The sequence below is a fragment of the Ambystoma mexicanum genome, chromosome 2q (assembly GCF_040938575.1).
Source record: "Ambystoma mexicanum isolate Mex_15411 chromosome 2q, UKY_AmexF1_1, whole genome shotgun sequence".
Classification (NCBI taxonomy): domain Eukaryota; kingdom Metazoa; phylum Chordata; class Amphibia; order Caudata; family Ambystomatidae; genus Ambystoma; species Ambystoma mexicanum.
Genome location: NC_090924.1, coordinates 57,613,445 through 57,632,634, shown reverse-complemented (window position 1 = coordinate 57,632,634; position 19,190 = coordinate 57,613,445). Strand labels below are relative to the sequence as shown.

At 46.6% G+C, this 19,190-nt stretch overlaps 1 protein-coding gene across 2 annotated transcripts in view; it reads right to left on the bottom strand.

Moving 5' to 3' along the window:
• The window catches only part of CLCN7 (chloride voltage-gated channel 7), an 823,350-nt gene that overhangs the window by 312,513 nt on the left and 491,647 nt on the right, over window positions 1-19,190 (bottom strand). For both annotated transcript variants that reach the window (XM_069646815.1, XM_069646816.1), the window contains one exon: window positions 9,843-9,981. In XM_069646815.1, the coding sequence (XP_069502916.1) occupies window positions 9,843-9,981 (139 nt within the window). The remainder of the gene's footprint in view (window positions 1-9,842; window positions 9,982-19,190) is intronic.

Below are 19,190 nucleotides of genomic sequence, written 5' to 3'. Positions count from 1 at the left end.
TTCGAGTGCTGCTGCAGGGGCCAGCCAGACATCCTCCCTTTCGTCACCACGATCAAGGACAAGGAACAAGGGTCTACTGCATTGCATCGTGAAGGCAACCAGCTGGAAAACTCTTCATTTTCAAGGTACTGTGGGGCTTGGGTTATTTTTATCTTTTTGCCATTTAGGGTGCTTCCTACCTTTGGGAGCGTGTTTTAACCCAACACCAAGTTGACCTCAATTTACCTGCAATGGCCTTACAACTTGTGCTTTCTAAAGGTGACTCCTCTTGAGTTGCTGTGATTTCTCTTTTGAACACTGACTATTTAAGACCAGGTTTCTAAGAATAAGAGCACCAAAACTTTGACTTTGTCCATTGACTTTGGCTGTCCTGGCTCCCTAAAGGCCTCCTCCTGAACCTATTGGGTTTGGCAGTGCTTGCTTGTTCCCTTAAAGGTCTTAAATGTTGAACAGTTTAATGCTGGGATAATTAATTGCCTGCATCCCTTTGGGAACTGTTCTTATAACCGATCAGTCTGTTTCTGATCTAACCCTCACCTTTTCTTTCTCAGAAATTCACTATTACAAAGTTGATACTATATAAATGCTATACTGACCTAAAATGACATCACCTATGGGTGCTGGAACACGTGTAACATAAGAATGAATTACTCACCTGCTTTATTGTTCACTTTTTGAATTGAAACCTACCTTGAAATTAATGTTGGAGCGAATTTCTACTTTTTAAAGAATGTTTTAAAGATATTTGTGTATAAATAATGTATTATGACTTTAAGTGTGTAAGTGTTTACTGGTTTCATAACTCTACAGCTCACATTACACCTCTTAATACAAAGCTGGCTCTTCAGTCACACTACCAACTTGTGTAGTGCAGGCCTATATTAAAAGGTGCGACTAATACCAAGGAGATAAGTCTTGTGTCGTCCCACACCATTTGGACTGCACTAATTCTTACACAACAATCCCTTTCCTGCGTTTGGCCTGGTGCAGCCCTGCTGCACTACCTGATCTGCAAAGGCCTCCAGCGGCACTTCAACCGTTGGACTGGGGTGACCAACCTGTCTTGGCGCATTCACGAGGATCCAGCTATCCTGAGCCTTCGGAAGTGTCCCTGGACCACCCGGTGGACTGACCCACTCTCCAGTGGGCTACCTTGATAGCATTGCCACTGTTCTGTGTTCGTCACCAGAACTTTCGGTGGTTTGCCAGCTCATGCCACAAGTCGACTTCCTGCCCAGTTTCAGCTTCTCAGCTCCAAGGGAGTCTGCTCTGGAAGGTCTTCGACCGCAACTCGAGAGAAGCCTGCCATTGTCGCTATATGGTGACCGCCCATGGAAGTCGCTTCCCTGTGTCCTGTAAGGTGTCCAGAAGAGTCTTGTAGCAATGAATCTTGCTTGCCTTCTTTGCCAGGGGTTGCATCCTGCACCAGCAGCCGACCAGAGAAATCCTCAGCCCCGCAACCTGCAGACATCCTGCACCGGAACAAACACCAGGAAAACCTACGTCCAGCCATCCCCAGTTGACCTACCTAGTCATCTGGGAAAAATCAGATTCAGGAGGTAAGTAATTGCAACAAATTCACCTCTCCCTGTTCTCCTTAGAATACACTTTGGTTCTGGTTATTCCATACCATCACTTTTTTATCGTCTGATCTAAAAGCCTGTTTCTAAGCAATAGTAATATAATTTTACCTACCTGTAATATTGTTGAATTTCTTCTGGAACTTTTCACCACCATAAGAACTCTTCCTACACCTGCCCTTTCTCCTAAAAAGTAGCTTTGTGACTTTTGGGCACAAGGCCCCATACATCATAGGGATTGGAGTTCTAGTTTGTGTTTAATTGTTGTGAATTGATTTATTCTACTGCATTACTACTTACCTTCCTTTAGTTGTCTAAGTTATTTATTGCATTTTTAAGAACCTAAAGACTGTATATATTTGTTTAATAACCTGAGTGTTGTGTGATATTAATACCTGCTTATTTCCTCTTAGTGTGTGTTATTGGGCCTATAATAAATATCGTATTTTTGTAAAACCTGTCTAAATTGAATTAATGTGTGCTTCACTTTGTGGACTCATTGTGGGCACCCAACCCCACTCACACTCTCCCGGGAATAGTCTTGACCACTCTCCACATTTACATTGATTGGGTTTGGCCAACGTCTCAGTCCACCAGGCAAGATTCTAGAAATCCATCTTAACCAGTGAGGGGAAAATAGCACAAGTTCACAGTGTCACTGTGTTGGAGGGCTAGGATGGTATTTTCAGTTTCACATGTCCCGAAAGTCCTAACCAGAACAAACCACACAGGCCAAACCAGCGTACCGGTCTGAAAATCAAACTTACCTTTTCGGGCATCCTGCTGCCTACTGAAACCTCTGTATGAAGCTGCAACAAGTAGAGGAGAAGGGAATAGTTTCTTACCTGTAACTCCATTTTTCCAGCATTGGTATCTTTCATGGATTCACATGCTTAGAATATTCCCCGTCGACAGACTGGGAACGCTCGGTAAGCTTATAAAGCCGTTTCCCATAGGGAAACGGTTGACACTTTCGTGTCCTATCTACGTCATTTTGGGCTGAGCACGCACGCCCCACTAGGACGTAGCGGTATAAATGCCTCGCCCCCACGGCTCCCTTCAGATTTTGACCCCTCCAAAGCAGAATGGGGTGAAACCAAGAACTACAAGACGATTGCATTTAGGGGAGGCCGGCGGGCGCATGTGAATCCATGAAAGATACCAATGCTGGAGAAATGGAGTTACAGGTAAGAAACTATTCCCTTCTCCAGCATTGGGTCTTTCATGGATTCACATGCTTAGAATATAATGCACAGCAGTGATCCTGAAAAAAGGCGGAGGTGTGAATGCAATCCAGCACCCACCCAATCCTGCGTATAGCGAATCACGTTTACATTAGATTCGAATTCTAAAGTGTGCCACAGTAACTGCACAGAGAAATATCCATATAAAGCTATAACAGTATACATAAACATACATTTATATCTCTCTCTCTCTCTCTCTCTCTCTCTCTCTCTCTCTCTCTCTCTCTCTCTCTCTCTATATATATCTCTCTGTATCTCTATATCTATATCTCTATATCTATATCTCTATATCCATACGTATATATGTCGAAATCAGCATAGACCCTTCTTGAAAAAGGGCTTACCTTATTGAAATAGATGTTGCAAGACTGCTCTTCCCATTTGTATTTCGTCCGCATGCTGTCGTTCGAGGCAGTAGTGGCGGGTAAATGTTTGAGGCACTGACCATGCTGCCGCCTGGCAAATGTCTGTCAGTGGTACCCCTGCCCACAACGCCGTCGACGACGAAGTCCCCCTGGTTGAATGAGCTCTCGGACGTCCTTGTAGCGGTTTTTCCGCTTTTAAATGACCGAAGGCAATCGTCGACGAGACCCATCGGGCCAGTCCCTGTTTTGAAATAGCCTTCCCTTTTGCCGAAGGGCCAAATGCAACGAAGAGTTGCTGCTTAGATCGAAGTTTTTGAGTTCGATGAAGGTAAAATTTTAGAGCTCGCTTGACGTCCAGGGTATGTAGGAACTTTTCTGCAGCTGATGAGGGGGTCACGAAGAAGGTGGGCAGGACAATGGATGAGTGTTTATGATAAATTGTAGGAACTTTTGGGATGAAACGAGGACTTGTTGACAGAATCACTTTGTCCTTGAAAAATCTGCGGTACGGAGGGTCTATGACCAACGCTTGTAACTCCGAGATCCTTCTAGCTGATGTTATAGCTATTAGAAAAGCCACTTTCCATGACAAGAACTTCATCGACGATGTGGCCATTGGCTCAAAGGGTGGTTTCATTAACCCTGCTAGCACTATATTCAGGCTCCACATTGGTGGAAAACGTTTAACTGGAGGGAATGTCCAGAACAAACCTCTCATGAAGTGTTTCACTAACCTGTCGCTAAACAAGGGAGATGACTTCCTTCTTCTTGTGAACCTAGAGATGGCCGCCAGGTGAACCTTTAGTGATGAAAAGGACAATCCGCTCTTTGCTAGGTGTAGTAGGTACGGAAGAAGCTGTTCCGGAGTAACCCTCAGAGGTTGCACTCCCGTCTGTCCTTGACACCACGCACAGAATCTTCTCCACTTACACCTGTAGGACTTGTTGGTGGAAGGGGCTCGCGCAGCTTGTAAGATCCTCCGACAGTCCGAGAAAATGTTCAAGGCACCAAATTCTGAAAAGTCAGGAGCCAAGCTGTGAGATTGAGACTGTCTGGATTGTGATGCCACACTGTTCCCTCGTCCCGGGACAGGTGGTTGGGAACCTTCGGGAACGTTATCGGATAATCCGCTGACAGGTGAAGCAGGTGGGAAAACCACGGCTGCCTCAGCCAACACGGTGCCACCAGGATGACTCGGCACCTGTACCTGCGTATCCACTGCAGAGTTCTCCGTATCAGAGGAAACGGAGGGAAGGCGTAGAGGAACTTGTCCGTCCACGGGAAGGAGAACGCTTCTCCCAGCGAACCTTCCTGTGGCCACCTGCTGGCATACCTCTCGCACTTCTTGTTCCTCTTCGTGGCTAAGAGATCCAGCGGAGGCCGCCCCCATTTCGCGAAGACCTTCGACAATTGACCGGTGTCTATTTCCCACTCGTGAATCTGGTACATATTTCTGCTGAGCGAGTCCGCCTGTTCGTTCCTTAGTCCTGGAAGGTGATGAGCTACGATGGATATATCGTGTTTCAGAGCCCAGTGCCACACCTTCTGAGCCTCGATGGAAAGGGTTCTGGATTGTATGCCGCCTTGCTTCCTCAAGTGAAACATCGCCGTGGTGTTGTCCGTCAAAACTCTCACTGTGGACCCTCTGATGTGAGGCAGGAACGCCCTCGGGCCCAGCGCACTGCTTTCAGTTCCAGAACATTGATGTGCAGGAGAGATTCCCTCTGAGACCAACGGGCTTGTGTTTGCAGAGTGCCCATGTGTGCCCCCAGCCAGTTAGGGATGCGTCCGTCACTATGGTTAACCGAAAATCCGGCTCTTGTAGGGGTACTCCTTTGGATAGATTCTGGATGCTTTTCCACCACTGAAGGGCTAATAGGAGCTCGTTGTCATCGACGGTCAGTTTGTCTGACCAGAGACCTTGAGCCTGCGTCTATCGGTCCGCCAGAAACTGTTGCACTGGCCTCATGAACAGGCAGCAGTTGCCCACCAGAGGAATGCAGGACGCCATAGCGCCCAGGATCGATGTATATTTTCTCACTGACAGTCTGGTATGGATTTTCAACTGACCTGCCAATCGATTGAGTTTGGTGATCCTGTCAAGGGATGGTCTCACTAACCCAGACTGTGTCTCGAACTCTGTGCCCAGGAACACCAAGCTTCTTGACAGTGTTAACAAGGATTTCTCGAAGTTTATCGCAACCCCCAGCCGTTGTAAGAGATTCATGGTGGCTGCAGACTCCTGTGCGTCGACATAGGGGAGGGCACGCTCACCAACCAGTCGTTGAGATACGGGTATACATGATGGCCTTGCCTTCTCAGCCAGGCTGCCACCGAGGCCAAATATTTCGTGAACATTCTGGGAGAAGATTTCAGTCCAAAGGGAAGTACTGTGAACTGGTAGTGAGTCCGCCCTACCACAAACCCTAGGAACTTGTGTCGCCGACACATCGGTATGTGGAAGTACGCATCCTGCAGGTCCAGAGATGCCAGAAAATCTCCTTCTTGAACTGACCGGATCACTTCTTGGAGCGTGAGCATCTTGAACTTTATGCTTTTCAACGATTTGTTTAGCTCGCGCAGGTCTAGGATGGGACGCCACTTTCCGTTTGGCTTTTTCACCACAAAGTATCAGGAATAAACCCCTTGACCCATTTGTGACGACGGAACCAATTCTATAGCACCTTTTTGTAGCATAAGTGCTACTTCCTGCTGCAACACGCTCAGATGGGATTGAGCTACAAACGCGTGTGGAATGTGCAGAGGGTTGCTTTTGAATTGCAGGGAATGTCCGCATCTCACAGTGTCCAACACCCATTGATCCGTTGTTATTTGCTCCCATTCGTTGATGTAACATGATACTCTGCCCCCCAGAACGTTCCGATGCCCGTCATTGCTGGTCCTTGGTCTGCTTATCCCTCGTCGACGAGTAACCTGCTCTCTTCTTGGGGGCCTGGTAGTCCCGGCGACATTGAGCCGCTTGCAAAGTTTGTCTGTATCCCTGGAAGGGTTATGCTGGCCTACTGAAGGATCTGTCCCTCGATGCTGAGAATCTGGAATTTCCCGATGCTCCCCTGAAGGGACGAAAAGACCAGAAACTCCGACCACTCTGCAGGGCCCCCAAGGAACGCGCCGTGTCCGAGTCCTCTTTCATGCCCTTCAGGGCTTCCTCCACCTTCTGGCCGAAGAGGAGGTCTCCTTCAAAAGGCATATCCAGTACCTTGTACTGCACCTCCGGTCGGAAGTTGGTGCATTTTAGCCATGCCTGCCGTCGGAGAACCACACCGTTATTCACCTGCTTAAACCCCGACTCCGCGAGGTCCACTGCGATGTTTATGGCATGATTGGAAGCCTCTTCACCTCCCCTGACCAGCAACATAGCCGCTTTGCGATGTTCATCCAGAAGGTGTTCCAGTATAGGGGCCAGCCGGTGCCACATCTCCCTGTCGTATCTGGCAACTATGGCTAGAGAATTGGCCGCTTTCACTGTGGTAGCACCTACCGACAGCACTTTTTTGCCGAAAGCATCCTGCCGTCTGGCATCACTTTCCAGGGGGGGGGGTCGTGCAGGGCCCTCGCCTTCCTCGCCACCGCTGCCGATACCACTGAGTCAGGAGTTGGTTGGGAGGAAAGGCACTTGGGAGTAGAGTCCGGGGTCTTACATTTTTTTCTCTAGACGACCCTTTATTGCTGGTTCAGAGAAAGGGTGGCGCATGGTCTGCAATCCTTCCTTCCACACATGATCCGGGATCGGTACTGAAAACACCGACCTTCTCCTTTTCCCCATGTGGTCGAAAAGAAAACAGTCCTTTTTCTCTTCTTCCTGGACCAGCCCGAACTCTGTACAAGCCCTGGCCATCATGGTGTGAAATGACCCAATATCGTCTTGGGGAGACGGCTGAGCCGGGCTCCTCGGGGTTTCCAATTCTGCTTCGGACTCCCAGGTTGGATCCCTGTAGGGGGAAAGGGAGACAACTGATGAGGCTCTGCTATCCGAGTCCGAATCCATCAGCTCCCCTTCCTCGTGGCGTGGGACCGAGAGGTTTGCATCAGGCGGCACTGCCGCGGGGGTTGAAGGTGGTGGTCGACGAGACGGGCCTGGGTCGTCGATGACCGACCTGGCCGGAGTTGTTCGAGGTAGTCTGTCATCCAGTGTCTTCAGCAACGTTTGCAACGTGGATAAGACTTCCAATGACAAAAGTGACTGGATTGAGCAGAGAGGTAGAACCCGGAATGCTCCCGGAGAGAGGCCTGGTAACTTGTAACCCTAGGTCTGCTGGGCCAGCTATTCTCACATCCTCGTCTCCCGAGGAAACGGAAGTGTCTCCGGCAAAATTGGGTCGTATACCTCTGGACGCCAGGCCTCTTGTGGGATCTCCGTCGACGAAGCGATAGTCGGCTCCGCCATCGTCGTCGTCGTCTGCGGTTTAGGAACGGTTGAGGCCAACTGCGTCAGCGGCAGAGAAATAGTCGACCACTGCCCTACCGTCGACGACGGTGGTGGTCGTGCAGGCCTATGCAGCGTTCCCACCTTTTCCGAACTCGACCTGTGTTTCTCTGCATCTCGACTCGAGGCTGATCTATGACGATTGCCCGAGGAGGATTTAGATTTTTCTTTTTTGTCTTTCCTCGCTGAAGATGAGGATGACGAGGCCTTCTTCTAAGAAGAGTCCTTGGAATGGCCTTCTGATGATTCTCTCCACCGGTCGCAATTTCTTCACCGGGGGTTCCGACGACTGAGCGGCGCGGGGGCCCTGAAGATTTTGACACTGAGGCCGCGCTGCGCGTGGAGCCCACCTCCGAAGGCGGGTATGCCCCCGCTCCGTCGTTCAACCATGCCACAAGTCTTCGACTCCGATCTTTAAGAGTCTTCTGGGAGAAGCCCTTACATATGTTGCACTTGTCTGCCAAATGATGAGGCTGTAGACAGTATATGCAGTCCATATGTCCGTCCCCCTCGTACACCTTCTTCAACCCGCACGTAGCGCACGGGCGGAACAGCGCTTTTCCCGACATCAGGAGAAAAACTGCAACAGCACAACCTAAACCAAATAGTAGACTACACGAGGTGCTCCCACTACTTTGGAGACGGTTGAAATCTGAAGGTAGCTGCGGGGGCGGGGCATTTATACCGCTACGTCCTAGTGGGGCGTGCATGCGTGCGCGGCCCAAAACAACAGATAGGACACGAAAGTGTCGAACATTTTCCTATTGGAAACGGCTTTATAAGCTTACCGAGGGTTCCCAGTCTGTCGACGGGGAATATTCTAAGCGTGTGAATCCATGAAAGATCCAATGCTGGAGAATATTCTCTTTGCCTATCAAGCCCTCCTTCCTTTCACTGGGAAATCTACCTACTCAGTCCAGACACTTTTCACCATTTCCAGATTGCGATGAATTCTGCTTAGGTTCTGAGACTCAAATTACTCTTAATTTCCCTGGCACACATTGGCTCTCCAGAGCTCCCTATTCACCATAACTGAAAGTGGCCTCCAAATATCTGTCCACCAGGCCTGATTTTAGAAATCCATCTGAACACCTTGACTTCGTGGGACCATTTCTGTCGTACCAGGCATTAGGTGTCAACAAAGCACACAGAGGTGCTGTAAATAGAACAGTTGCCAACTAACAGTCTGAGGAACGATTCACTTTTCATCTTGGGTCTGTCCCTCTCAAGCACCCTTGCTGTCTCCCTCCCACTTGTAGCATCACAGTGACCAGTAAAGGCCTATGTTCTTCACTGGGAATAGAATGTAAATTTAAACTGCTGCAACTTTGGAACGCTTAGTCATGCAAACTTTGGGGTTTCATTGTTACTTGTATCTGCATATGTAGAATTTGGTTTTGCGGTTAAACAATTTAATTCTTTACTTCAATAAGATATAGGCTGAGAGGAGAGGATAGCTCAGAGGCAACGAGTTTGTCTTTGAAGCAAGATAACACAGAACGTCACATTTTCGAACCCTGGACCTGCACTTAGAGGCTTGTCTCCGACCTGAAGTAAGATCTAAAAACTCAATTTATTTAATTTTTATTAATGATCAGATAACCTTTTTTATTTCTATTCATGTTTTTTTTGGAACAATATGTAGATATACCACTCACCCATTGTCACAGAATTTAGTACAGCCTTTGCTGACTAGAATAGGGATCAAAATAAAGATTTGATGGCAAAGGATAAACACTGATCTTGGGCATATGGCAAACAGTGAGCAGGAGTAACTTCTGGCGAACAGGAAGAAGATATATTAGTGTACTGAAAAACAAACTTCAAACTCGAACCGCATGTCCATTATATTAAGCTCAATTATACTTTTAATGTCTTCTAGGTATTTAAGGGAGCTTCATATAAATTCTCATACACAGAGTTAAACAGACATTTGTGTGGGACAAGTTGGCCTAAGGAGTCAAGGTTGCTCTTGGTAGTTTCTAGCAAGTTAATCAGGCTTTTCTAGGTTACATTGATGAACTACAGAACTCAGAGCAATTTCAAACCCTCCATTATCAAGAGAAACTACTTGTTTAAAACTCAGGACCTCAGAGGCTTTGACGCCTTAGTACCAGTGATAATTAGGCTGAGGTAAGGAGGCCGCTCAACTGGATAACCGTCAAGTATGAATTAGATTTCATACATGGAATATGTAGATTGTTACCTGCAGTGGGTATTCCAAGGCGGTCCCTCGGAGGGGTTTGCAGTCGGTTGAGTAGTAAATCAGGATGAAGGACACAGTGGCAGTGACTGCTGCTAGTAGTGTGGCTTCAATGACTTGTAAGAAACGTCGATGTAAATATCTAGAGAAATGAGACATTGAAAAGGAAAACCAGTAGTAGAAATTAAATAACCATTGTATAATTCCTCTTTCAAAAGCTTTATGTGCCTACAAGATGCTCTCATTTCAATTGTTCAATGCCACAGAGGTGAAGTGGGGAAAGACATGACCAGTTTGGAGACATCAGGGTCCCTATGACAATGTGTCAGCACAACCGTAACTTTACCTCTCCTGATCAGTGCAGTCCTCAGTGTCCTTCTCGGTTGCAATACACATGTATTCAAAAGCAGAGTGGCAGGTGTGGAGAGAGTATAAAAGCTCAGATGAATAATTGCATGTCATTTTTCAAATCCCATTCCCTATGTTCTAGATGTCCTCTATTTAATTGTGTGCTGTTTTTAATCATTTGTACTGCACCAATCACCATCATAGTGGTCTTACTTCACTGGTAACCTGTCCGATTGGAGTATTGTGCCCCACAGCCAATGTAATCATACTGCAGTCTAAGAGGGCAAAAGAAAGAAGAAAAAAAAAAAGAGCAAAAGTGAGGGTAAGCGAAGCGTGGAAAGGAAATATGCAACATATTCTTGTGGGTTTCTAAACTGCAACTCTAGCAATAGTACTTTCTGATTCTTGCATATTTCCCCGACTGGTTACTGTCTTTTTCCCTATTGGGTCCTAATTGGAGACCTCATTTGAGAAAGATTGTGATGTTTAACTGAGGGACCCTAAACGTCTCAGCATCAGGCTGCACAAAGTGCCTCGTTTTGTTCTGTGCGAGTATTCTCACATCTATTTGCTAGTACACTACTGGCTGGTTTAAGATAGTACATTGTAGTTGAGAGTAGAGGTGGTGCCTCTGGGATTGCTCCAGAGAACAATTTGTTAAAATTCAGTATGGTGTAATGAATGTGGACATGGTTGCGTATGTGTGGGTGAATGTGAAACAAATGACACGCAGGGGGCTTTCTACACCTGCTCGGATTGTAAGGCAGACAATGAAAGCAGCCCTATGTGGTCAAAATGGACAACACGTATGTAGCCTAGTAAGTACATCTCCTGATTGAACACAGTTGATGACACAGCTCAGAAGTTACACAGATAAGAATAGTGAAAGACTGTCTAAGGCATAGACTAGGATTACACATTCCAATACAGAGCTAGGGAACAGGCTCCCAAATTAGGAATCTGGCACCTTACAGTAATTGAGTGACTGACAAAATGTTTGAACGGATGGCTCCAAAGCAGAATTTCTCCCATCAGATCAATATCTCCCTCAAATAGGGAATGTGTGCACCACTGTCTTGTTGACTGCTGGAACAAGTCCATCCAGCACTAAGAGGAAACCTCGACTAAAGTACTGTGGAAGCTATGCAGGATTTGAAGAACAGATTAGGCCAGTCCTGACAGTGAAGCTGCACCAGTGTCCATGCATAGCAGAGTCTCTGGAACCAACCCAGGGCACTACATCAGTGATTTGTCCCATTGCATTAGGAAAGATTTCTTTTTGCAACTTTCCCTGCATAGTATTCTAGGACTTTTTGAAGGGAAGTAACGACTTCAGCTTCACTTGCCTTCCCTTCTGCTCCTTTATTATGGGGAAAACCATCAGTCCTTCAGACTGTCAGTACTGGGAAATTTTGCCTTTTTAAGTCTTGTATTTTTTACATGAACACAACACTGTACAGTGCAGTGCAATGGGGATACTTTTGGATTACCTTAGCTCTATACACATTGGATTGTTGGTTACTTGTATATGTGCCTGCAGACAAGGTGGTGGCAAGCAGTTACATTTTTACTGCATTATTTTTAGTGTGCACATATGGGTTTACCACATATGGCTAAACGTGGCTAGTTCCCTAAAATGGTGTGGCAAGCTATTTTCACTTGTTATTTTGCCTTAATTTAGTTTGGCCTTCTTCCTGCCTTCCCAGGTCAGAAAAGTCCTTATAAGGTATGCACTTACTCGCGAAAGCTGCGCATAGTGAGCCTTTGTGTGTGTGTGTGACACCCAGGAAGGGGTTTGGGACTGTCTAGTCCCAGTTCCCATCACTGGTGCCAGAAAGTTTGCTATGGGGCAGATGTGATTGGACAACTACTGGCTGTTGGAACGGTGCAGATCCTTACCATTGGGTGGGTCCGACCTTACTTTCAGATCGGATTTTGGATAAGAGGAGGACTCCTGCAGCCTATCTTCAGATCTAAGTTGGAAGCAAGAATCCTTTGAAGAACAGCCATTTGATGGCCAGAGGATGACCTTTGCACTGAACCAGCAACCTCACCAGTGATCGACCCGGTGAAGCCCTGCTCCTCTGCCTCATCGCCAAAGACCCTATTTGTGCTTCAGCCCTTGGACTAGTGGGACCAACCAGGCTACACCTTGGAGGATCCAGCCCCTCTGTGCCTGCGGAAGAGTTCCTGAACCACCTGGTGGACTGACCAGCTCCCTCATGGATTACCTCATTAGAACAGTCGCTGTTCCGCAATGAAACCCGGAACTTTCGTGGTCGCCAGCTTGTGCCACAAGTCACTTTCTCCAGAAACTGCACCTCCCTAGCTTCAAGGGAACCTGTCCTGCAGCAGCTTCTGTAACACCCCCTACTGGAAGGATACCGGTCGTTGCCTGCAAACGTTGATAGTCGCTGGAACTCCCCTTCCTCCATCCCATGAAGTGTCCTGAAGAGGTCTGCATCGTTGGAATCTCAATTTCTTCATCAACAGGGATTGCATCTTGCTGTTGCATGCAACCCCTGGGCACCTCTCACTGGAACAAAGGGCGGAAGACCGTGCACCCAGTGACCCCCAGTCACCCCATCTTGATCCCTAGAAAAATTGGAATCTGGAGGGGTGGAGAGAGTAGGGGGGGAGGTGGGGACTGAACATACTTGTAAATGAACATATTGGTGCTCTCCTGAGACTAAAACTGAACTGCTCTTGATTGGGTTTTGGCTAAACTCTCAGAGCTCCCTGTTCACGATAACTAGAGTGGCCTCCTAAAATCTGTCCACTGGGTCAGATTATAGAAATCCATCTGAACACCTTGAACCAACCAAATTGCTTGGGTTGACTCCCTGACCTCCGGGGGGACCCACAGTGTATTTGTGGCGCGCGCCAGACTCTGAGGTATCAGGGCGCGGACACAAAGGATATTTGAAGCTTAAAAAGTTACATAGTATAGTACAGTAGAATTCACAAATTTACATCTTACATGTTAAGGTAAGTAGCTAACAAGGTTCCATAGTATAGTGCAGTGGGAATTGCAAGTTTAAATATTACAAATTGATGTGGAGGGCTTACAAAGTTACATAGTGTAGCACAGAGGAATTAACAGAATTACATATTCCCAATTAAGGTATACAATGTACAGGTAGTAGTACAGGTCATAGCAGAGTTAACAGGAGTATACAATAAGTAGTATGGCAGTCATGTAAAGTAGGGGCTGTTGGGAAGGGTTAGAGTCCCTCCTCTCTCTTGTCTGGATTTAGATATCATTGGATTTAAGCCAATTGATCATGTTACACCTGAAGTGTCGGTAGGTTTGGTTTTCCCTCAGGTGTGGAGGCAGGGAGTTCCATAGTTGGGCAGCTTTGACAGGGAAGCTATTTCCCCAATGGGGAAACCGAGACACAGAAATGGATATAGACACACCGGAGCACCAGCAACCCCACAGACCATTAGGTCTGATGCTACTATGCAAATGGATTAAAACAGACATTTGGTCTACAAAGATAAATGGCCTGGTCTTCTTTTTTCACCATTTCTTTGTGCAAAGCTCCTTCTTGAGATTTACTCTGCGTGCCAAACCAGGTTTGGTCCTATTGTTCGCTTTGCCTTTGGCGAGATTTATGAGTGAAGCCCGCCTCTGGCTCCAGGTGTCTGGAGTAGGCAGGAAGTGAGGGAGGTGCCTGTGCTTAGTCTCCTAGGAGACCCAAATACACTGTGGTGATTGGCCGGCTGACTGTCCGGCAAGGACAGCCACCCTGCTAGGTGACTGACAGCTAGGCTGGAATGAACGGGAGAGAACTGAATAAAAGGCGAGGCTTTTGGCTTGGAAGGCAGAGTCGACCACTGGACGAAGAAACCGAATAACAACTTGAAGAGGACGCCTGCTGCAGCTCCTGGACCGTTGGTTTGCCCGGTGAAGCCCTGTTGCTGTGCTGAAACTCCTAATTCGTATCGACAGAGAAGCCCCCTACAAGGACAACTTCTCTGCTTGAATTGATTGGACCAATCAACCCCAAAGTAAGCCACCTGGACAACCATCTTGGAGCTGGTTGAATTTCACAGAGTTGCTGCTGGAAATCGTATAGCCAGGGAGAGGAACACCAGATTGTGTGTGTTGCTTTTAAGCTGGCCAAGAGCTCCAGGAAGAGATCCTCCAGCAGGACTGACCAAGCCTGAGCCCCCTTACAGTACGGGACCGCAGAAGCAAGGAAAGTCCATCTCGACAGCCAGGAACCACTGTGTTGCTATTTGGGGTAGTCGCGAGGAGCGGAAACACTCAGCCACTGAATTGAAGATTGCTGGTTGCGAGCGGTGACCGTCCCTTTGCAGTGCAGGAGTCCCCCGGAATCCTCCCTCTTGTCCCCATGAATGAGGCCCAGGAACAGATATCTGCAGAGCTGCACATTTTCTTCAATACGAAAGGTACTGTAAAGTCTGAGAGAACTTACCTCTTACTCTAGGGTTGCTTGCACCTTCTACTATTCACGAGCCTAATCAGCTTGTGGCCCTACCTTTGATTCTTCTTTTCTTCAATACTTCAAAAATATTGTGCAAAGACATTTCTACTTACCTAACATAAGTGCTTCATCCTATATAAGACTTTTAGCCATTGACTTTGGCTTAGCCTATAGTATTGAATGGCTCTTCTTGGGGGATCCAAAAGTATTTGCCTGCTTAAGAATATTTGTGGTCTCTTGTATGTTCTGAAAAACCTTTTCCTTTGACTTATTACTACCTGATTCTAAATGCAACAGTGATATATTAATGTCCCCAGCACCCTAGCAATTGGAGTCACCTGAGGGTGTAGGTAGTGTCTGTGGGCCATCTCAAAAGGCTATCTACTGATTTAGAGATATTAGAGTGTGTATTTCCTAAAGTGTATTTGAGTGTTACTATTATATTGCTCACTTTTGAAAAGGCCTATTCTAACTGACTGATACATTTATTAATAATTGTTTATTCAAGAAACCTTGTGTCTAAGAGTTTATTTGAATACTTGTCACTGTGAATCTTTATGCAACTCCCCCAAAGCTCACATTGACCCCTCTTGAGATACGCCTGACTGCTCAACATGCTACCAAAACTGTGTAGTACAAGCTAATACCAAAGGTTGGGTTTCCTATACCTGCAGTCAGAGTTGTTTGTAGTGTTCCCAGAGGGTACTGCATGCAAACTTTGCCTAACATCGACATTATTCTGAGTCCTTCCTCAGTTTTTATACACATCCAAGTCCATATTGACAAGACTGCTCACTTTGGTTCTGCGGGGTACTCCTCAGTATTACGTGCCTTTTCCTCATCCCAGTATTAAATGGAACAGTCTCCCAGGAACTAATAGGGCCCTTTTTCACCTTGGTATTGTGAAGGGGGACTCTACCTGGATAGTCTTTACTCTTCCTTGTCCTAGTACTTGGCGGTATAAGAAAAACACATAGGAACAGTAGGAATGGTATGGGTTGGTGGAGAAGGTGAGCTAGGATAATGTGGGCTGTGGGGATACCATGTTCTCCCCAGATCGTCACTAATCCAATAGGGGACTTCTCTCCCCATAAGATCCACCCATTGAGTACCACCCCCAGGGGGTCTATCAGATAGCACCCTCACCTCCATGGCCTCATGGGAAGGGGCTCCCCACAGGGGAGCAGGGACGACATCCATGGATTTGTCAAAGCAGACACGCAAATCTACTTCCAAATCATCACCCTCACAACTACACACCCTCGAAAGTTCTCTGCGCCATCACCACCAGGATGGCCATTCACTTCCTCAAACTCAACCCTTCCAAAATAGAATACCTCCTTGTCTGCCCCTTAGACAAATCCGAATTCACCCCCTGAATCAAAGTATACACCACGGACAGCCCCCACTATCCTTCTCCACACCTGTCAAATCCCCTGGCTTCACCATCAACCACTCGCCTTTCCTTCACACACCACATAGCTGCGGTCACCAAAACATTCAACCTACAACCTATGAAAGATCAGACACCTTTCCTCTTGATGACTTCTGCACTGCAGTCCAAACACTGGTTCTCTCCAAACTGGACTACGGCAATCCTCACTGGAGTCCAACAGAACCGTTGCCTAGTGTAAGCCCCACTAAATGCAGCATCCAGACTCATCCTGCAAATACACAAACATTCACACATCACGTCAGCTCTTGCTGAGCTCCAGTGGCTCTGCGTGCCCCAGAGAATTGCCTTCAAAAAAGACTCTGCATTGTTTTCAAAGCCATCCACAACAAAACCCCATTTTACCTTCATGACAAACTCAAACCCATCACCCTCACAAACACCAAACAAGCAAACCAGTATTTCCTACAAAAGCCACTCTGCAAACCAACGCACACTCAAAAACAAGCATTTACCCAGTGGGCACCCAGAGCTTGAAACACCCTGGCTCCTCACATCCGGACTTCACCCCCCATCACCAATTTCAGAAAGAGCCTCAAAACATAGCTGTTTCCCCGCACATCACCCTGCCCCTCATCCATGCTACCACTTGTCCATCCTAATCTCCCTATCCTAAAACATTTTTTAACTTCTGTTTCACCTCCCAACTTTGACCCTAGTCAGGTGCCCCAAGACACTCTGTAGAGGCAGCGTGGAATAGAATTTCCAATAAATAATAATTTCTATTGTATGCATATTTGGCTAACTAAACTTTTTCGCCCCTCATGAGGTCTCACCAAGAAATCGGATCTGGAAATATGTGCACAGGAGAGACAGTTTGACTCTCAGGGCTGGTACACCATGTGTCCTGGTACTATCCAGTGTGACTAATGTCACACTATTGTGGTATCATGTAACTGTGTAGCAGATGTAGCAGGTTTATAGTATGCAATTCACGGGGTTCACCTCTATTCAGGATTGCTCTACATAGCACAGAATCACACTAAAATCCAATGCCATGTACATGCACCAGTCCTTTGATTTCCATGCATGTGCCAATGTGAGCCAATGGCAGAATCTCCAAGCTCACCTTTTTGCTGATGTATAGCCCTGCTGCTCAGCCGCCAGAATTGTAGATACGGATGTGAGCCTTTTATTGTCATTTCCTGGTTGAGCCCTGAGCAAACAGCACATGATTTGACCAGATGAAACTGAAATGAATGGGGGTCTGGGCCTTTGCCTGGAAGACTTTTCCCTACCCAGAGCCTGGGAACAAAACACACAACGTTTGAAAGAGCCAGCCCTCTAGTGATTGCGTGGTTGCCAAAATCTGAATGACTGCTATTGGAGGCAGATAGTCCTCAGTTCCCTACAACCAGTGTGGATCTGCACCACTAATGTTCATCTCCTAGGATGCATTCCTGAAGACAAAGCAAAGTTTCAAAACATGGCTGTTTGTGTGGAGGCTCTCCTGGTGTGTGTTCCAGACACTTCTGACTCCACATCAGAATAGCTGATCTTTTGCACCAGGGAGGTCTACACCCTCCAGCAAATGAAAACTATTTCTTCTTCATTCATCTGTGTGCTGTGACAAATCCTGGGAATTCACCCTTTCTCTGCAAGGGTGAGCCCCCCCCACCCACCCCTGTGAGGCTAGGATGTGAGCCAGCTCCAGGACCTCAGCGGGAGAGACATGTCAGGAGGAACTACTAGGGATACCTTCAAGACAACGCCAATACATCTTTCTGATAACAAAACATCTGAGGAACAAGTTAAAATGTGTTACTGTCAACTTGAAACAGAAAACCTCATTTTAAAAGCCCATTCTACAGTGACAAAAAAGAAGCTCTATGGAGGCAAATAGAACCAAGTAGAGAAAGAGAAGAAGGAATGGCTTGAATGGAAGTGAAAAGACAACCCACGAGATTCCAAAGAGGACACACGACAGCAACGAGAAGCTGAGGCAGGAAGTTCAGAATTCTGTAGTTGTGCAGAGGCCAGAGCTGTTAGATGTGTAACGGCTGGTAGCAAGAAGCACAGCAGGAGAGAGAACAGACAGTGTCCCAAGGAGATGAGAGAGATAAAGACCCAGAGTGATGGCATGACCACAGAAGCTCTGTGGTGGACCGCGGGCCAAACACCACCAAGACCATTTACATGTGGCAATTTTGGGAAGAGTGCAAAACACAGACTACCGACCTAGAAGAAGTGAAGAAAGAGAAACTAGCAAAGATAACGAGAGATGCCAGGAAGGGAGAAAAGGAAGCCAGTCCTGAAACCGTGAAGAACCCAGTAACGTTAACCCTCTTTATGGAAGGTAAAGGGGATAACGGTAGACCATGGGAAAGGAGTGTAAATCAATACTGGACTGCGCCTACTCATCACAGTCACCAGAGTAAAGATATAACAAGAGTGAATGAGCATCATTAATCGAATGCTCTTATTTGTCACAGTCAAGAGAAAGAAAGCACACCAAGAGACACTGAGAATCAGTACTGTAAAGCGCCTGGTATTCACAGTCAGGAGAGCGAAAATACTATACAAATAGTAAAGAGACGCTTGAAAGACAAATGTATTGTAAATTATCCAATGGATTATTAAGCATACCCAGAAAGCCCAAAAGACAGACAAGAGTGTCATAAAAGAGAAAAACAATAATAGATCAAAGTTTGTGAAAATATCACAGAAAGAGGAGGCAAAAACATTCAAGAAAATAAATTGACCGTTAAGAAATATTCAGAGGGGAAAAGTAATGCTTGGAGAAACCGTCAAGGAAAAGAGAGCAGGATCGATCATTATAAGGAAAGTCAAGAGAAGAACACCAAAGTCAAGACCTCACTAAATGAACTATATGAACAGATGAAAGTGATTACTAAGGACTATCTCAAGAACATTTATTGAAGAGTGATCAAAAGATGAGTCAAGAAATCTCAGGAGAAGGGAGGCATTCTCCTGGAAAAGAATACTGGTAGAGTCAGCTAGGTTAGAGTTGGACAGTGGATGGTTCTTCATTGATAGACATTGCTTTAAATGGGATTAGAAATTGAGGGGGGGCTCGCGTTAGTCCCCTATTGAGAGCCCCCCTCTTGCCCAAGGGGTGGGAGCTGCTAAAAGAAG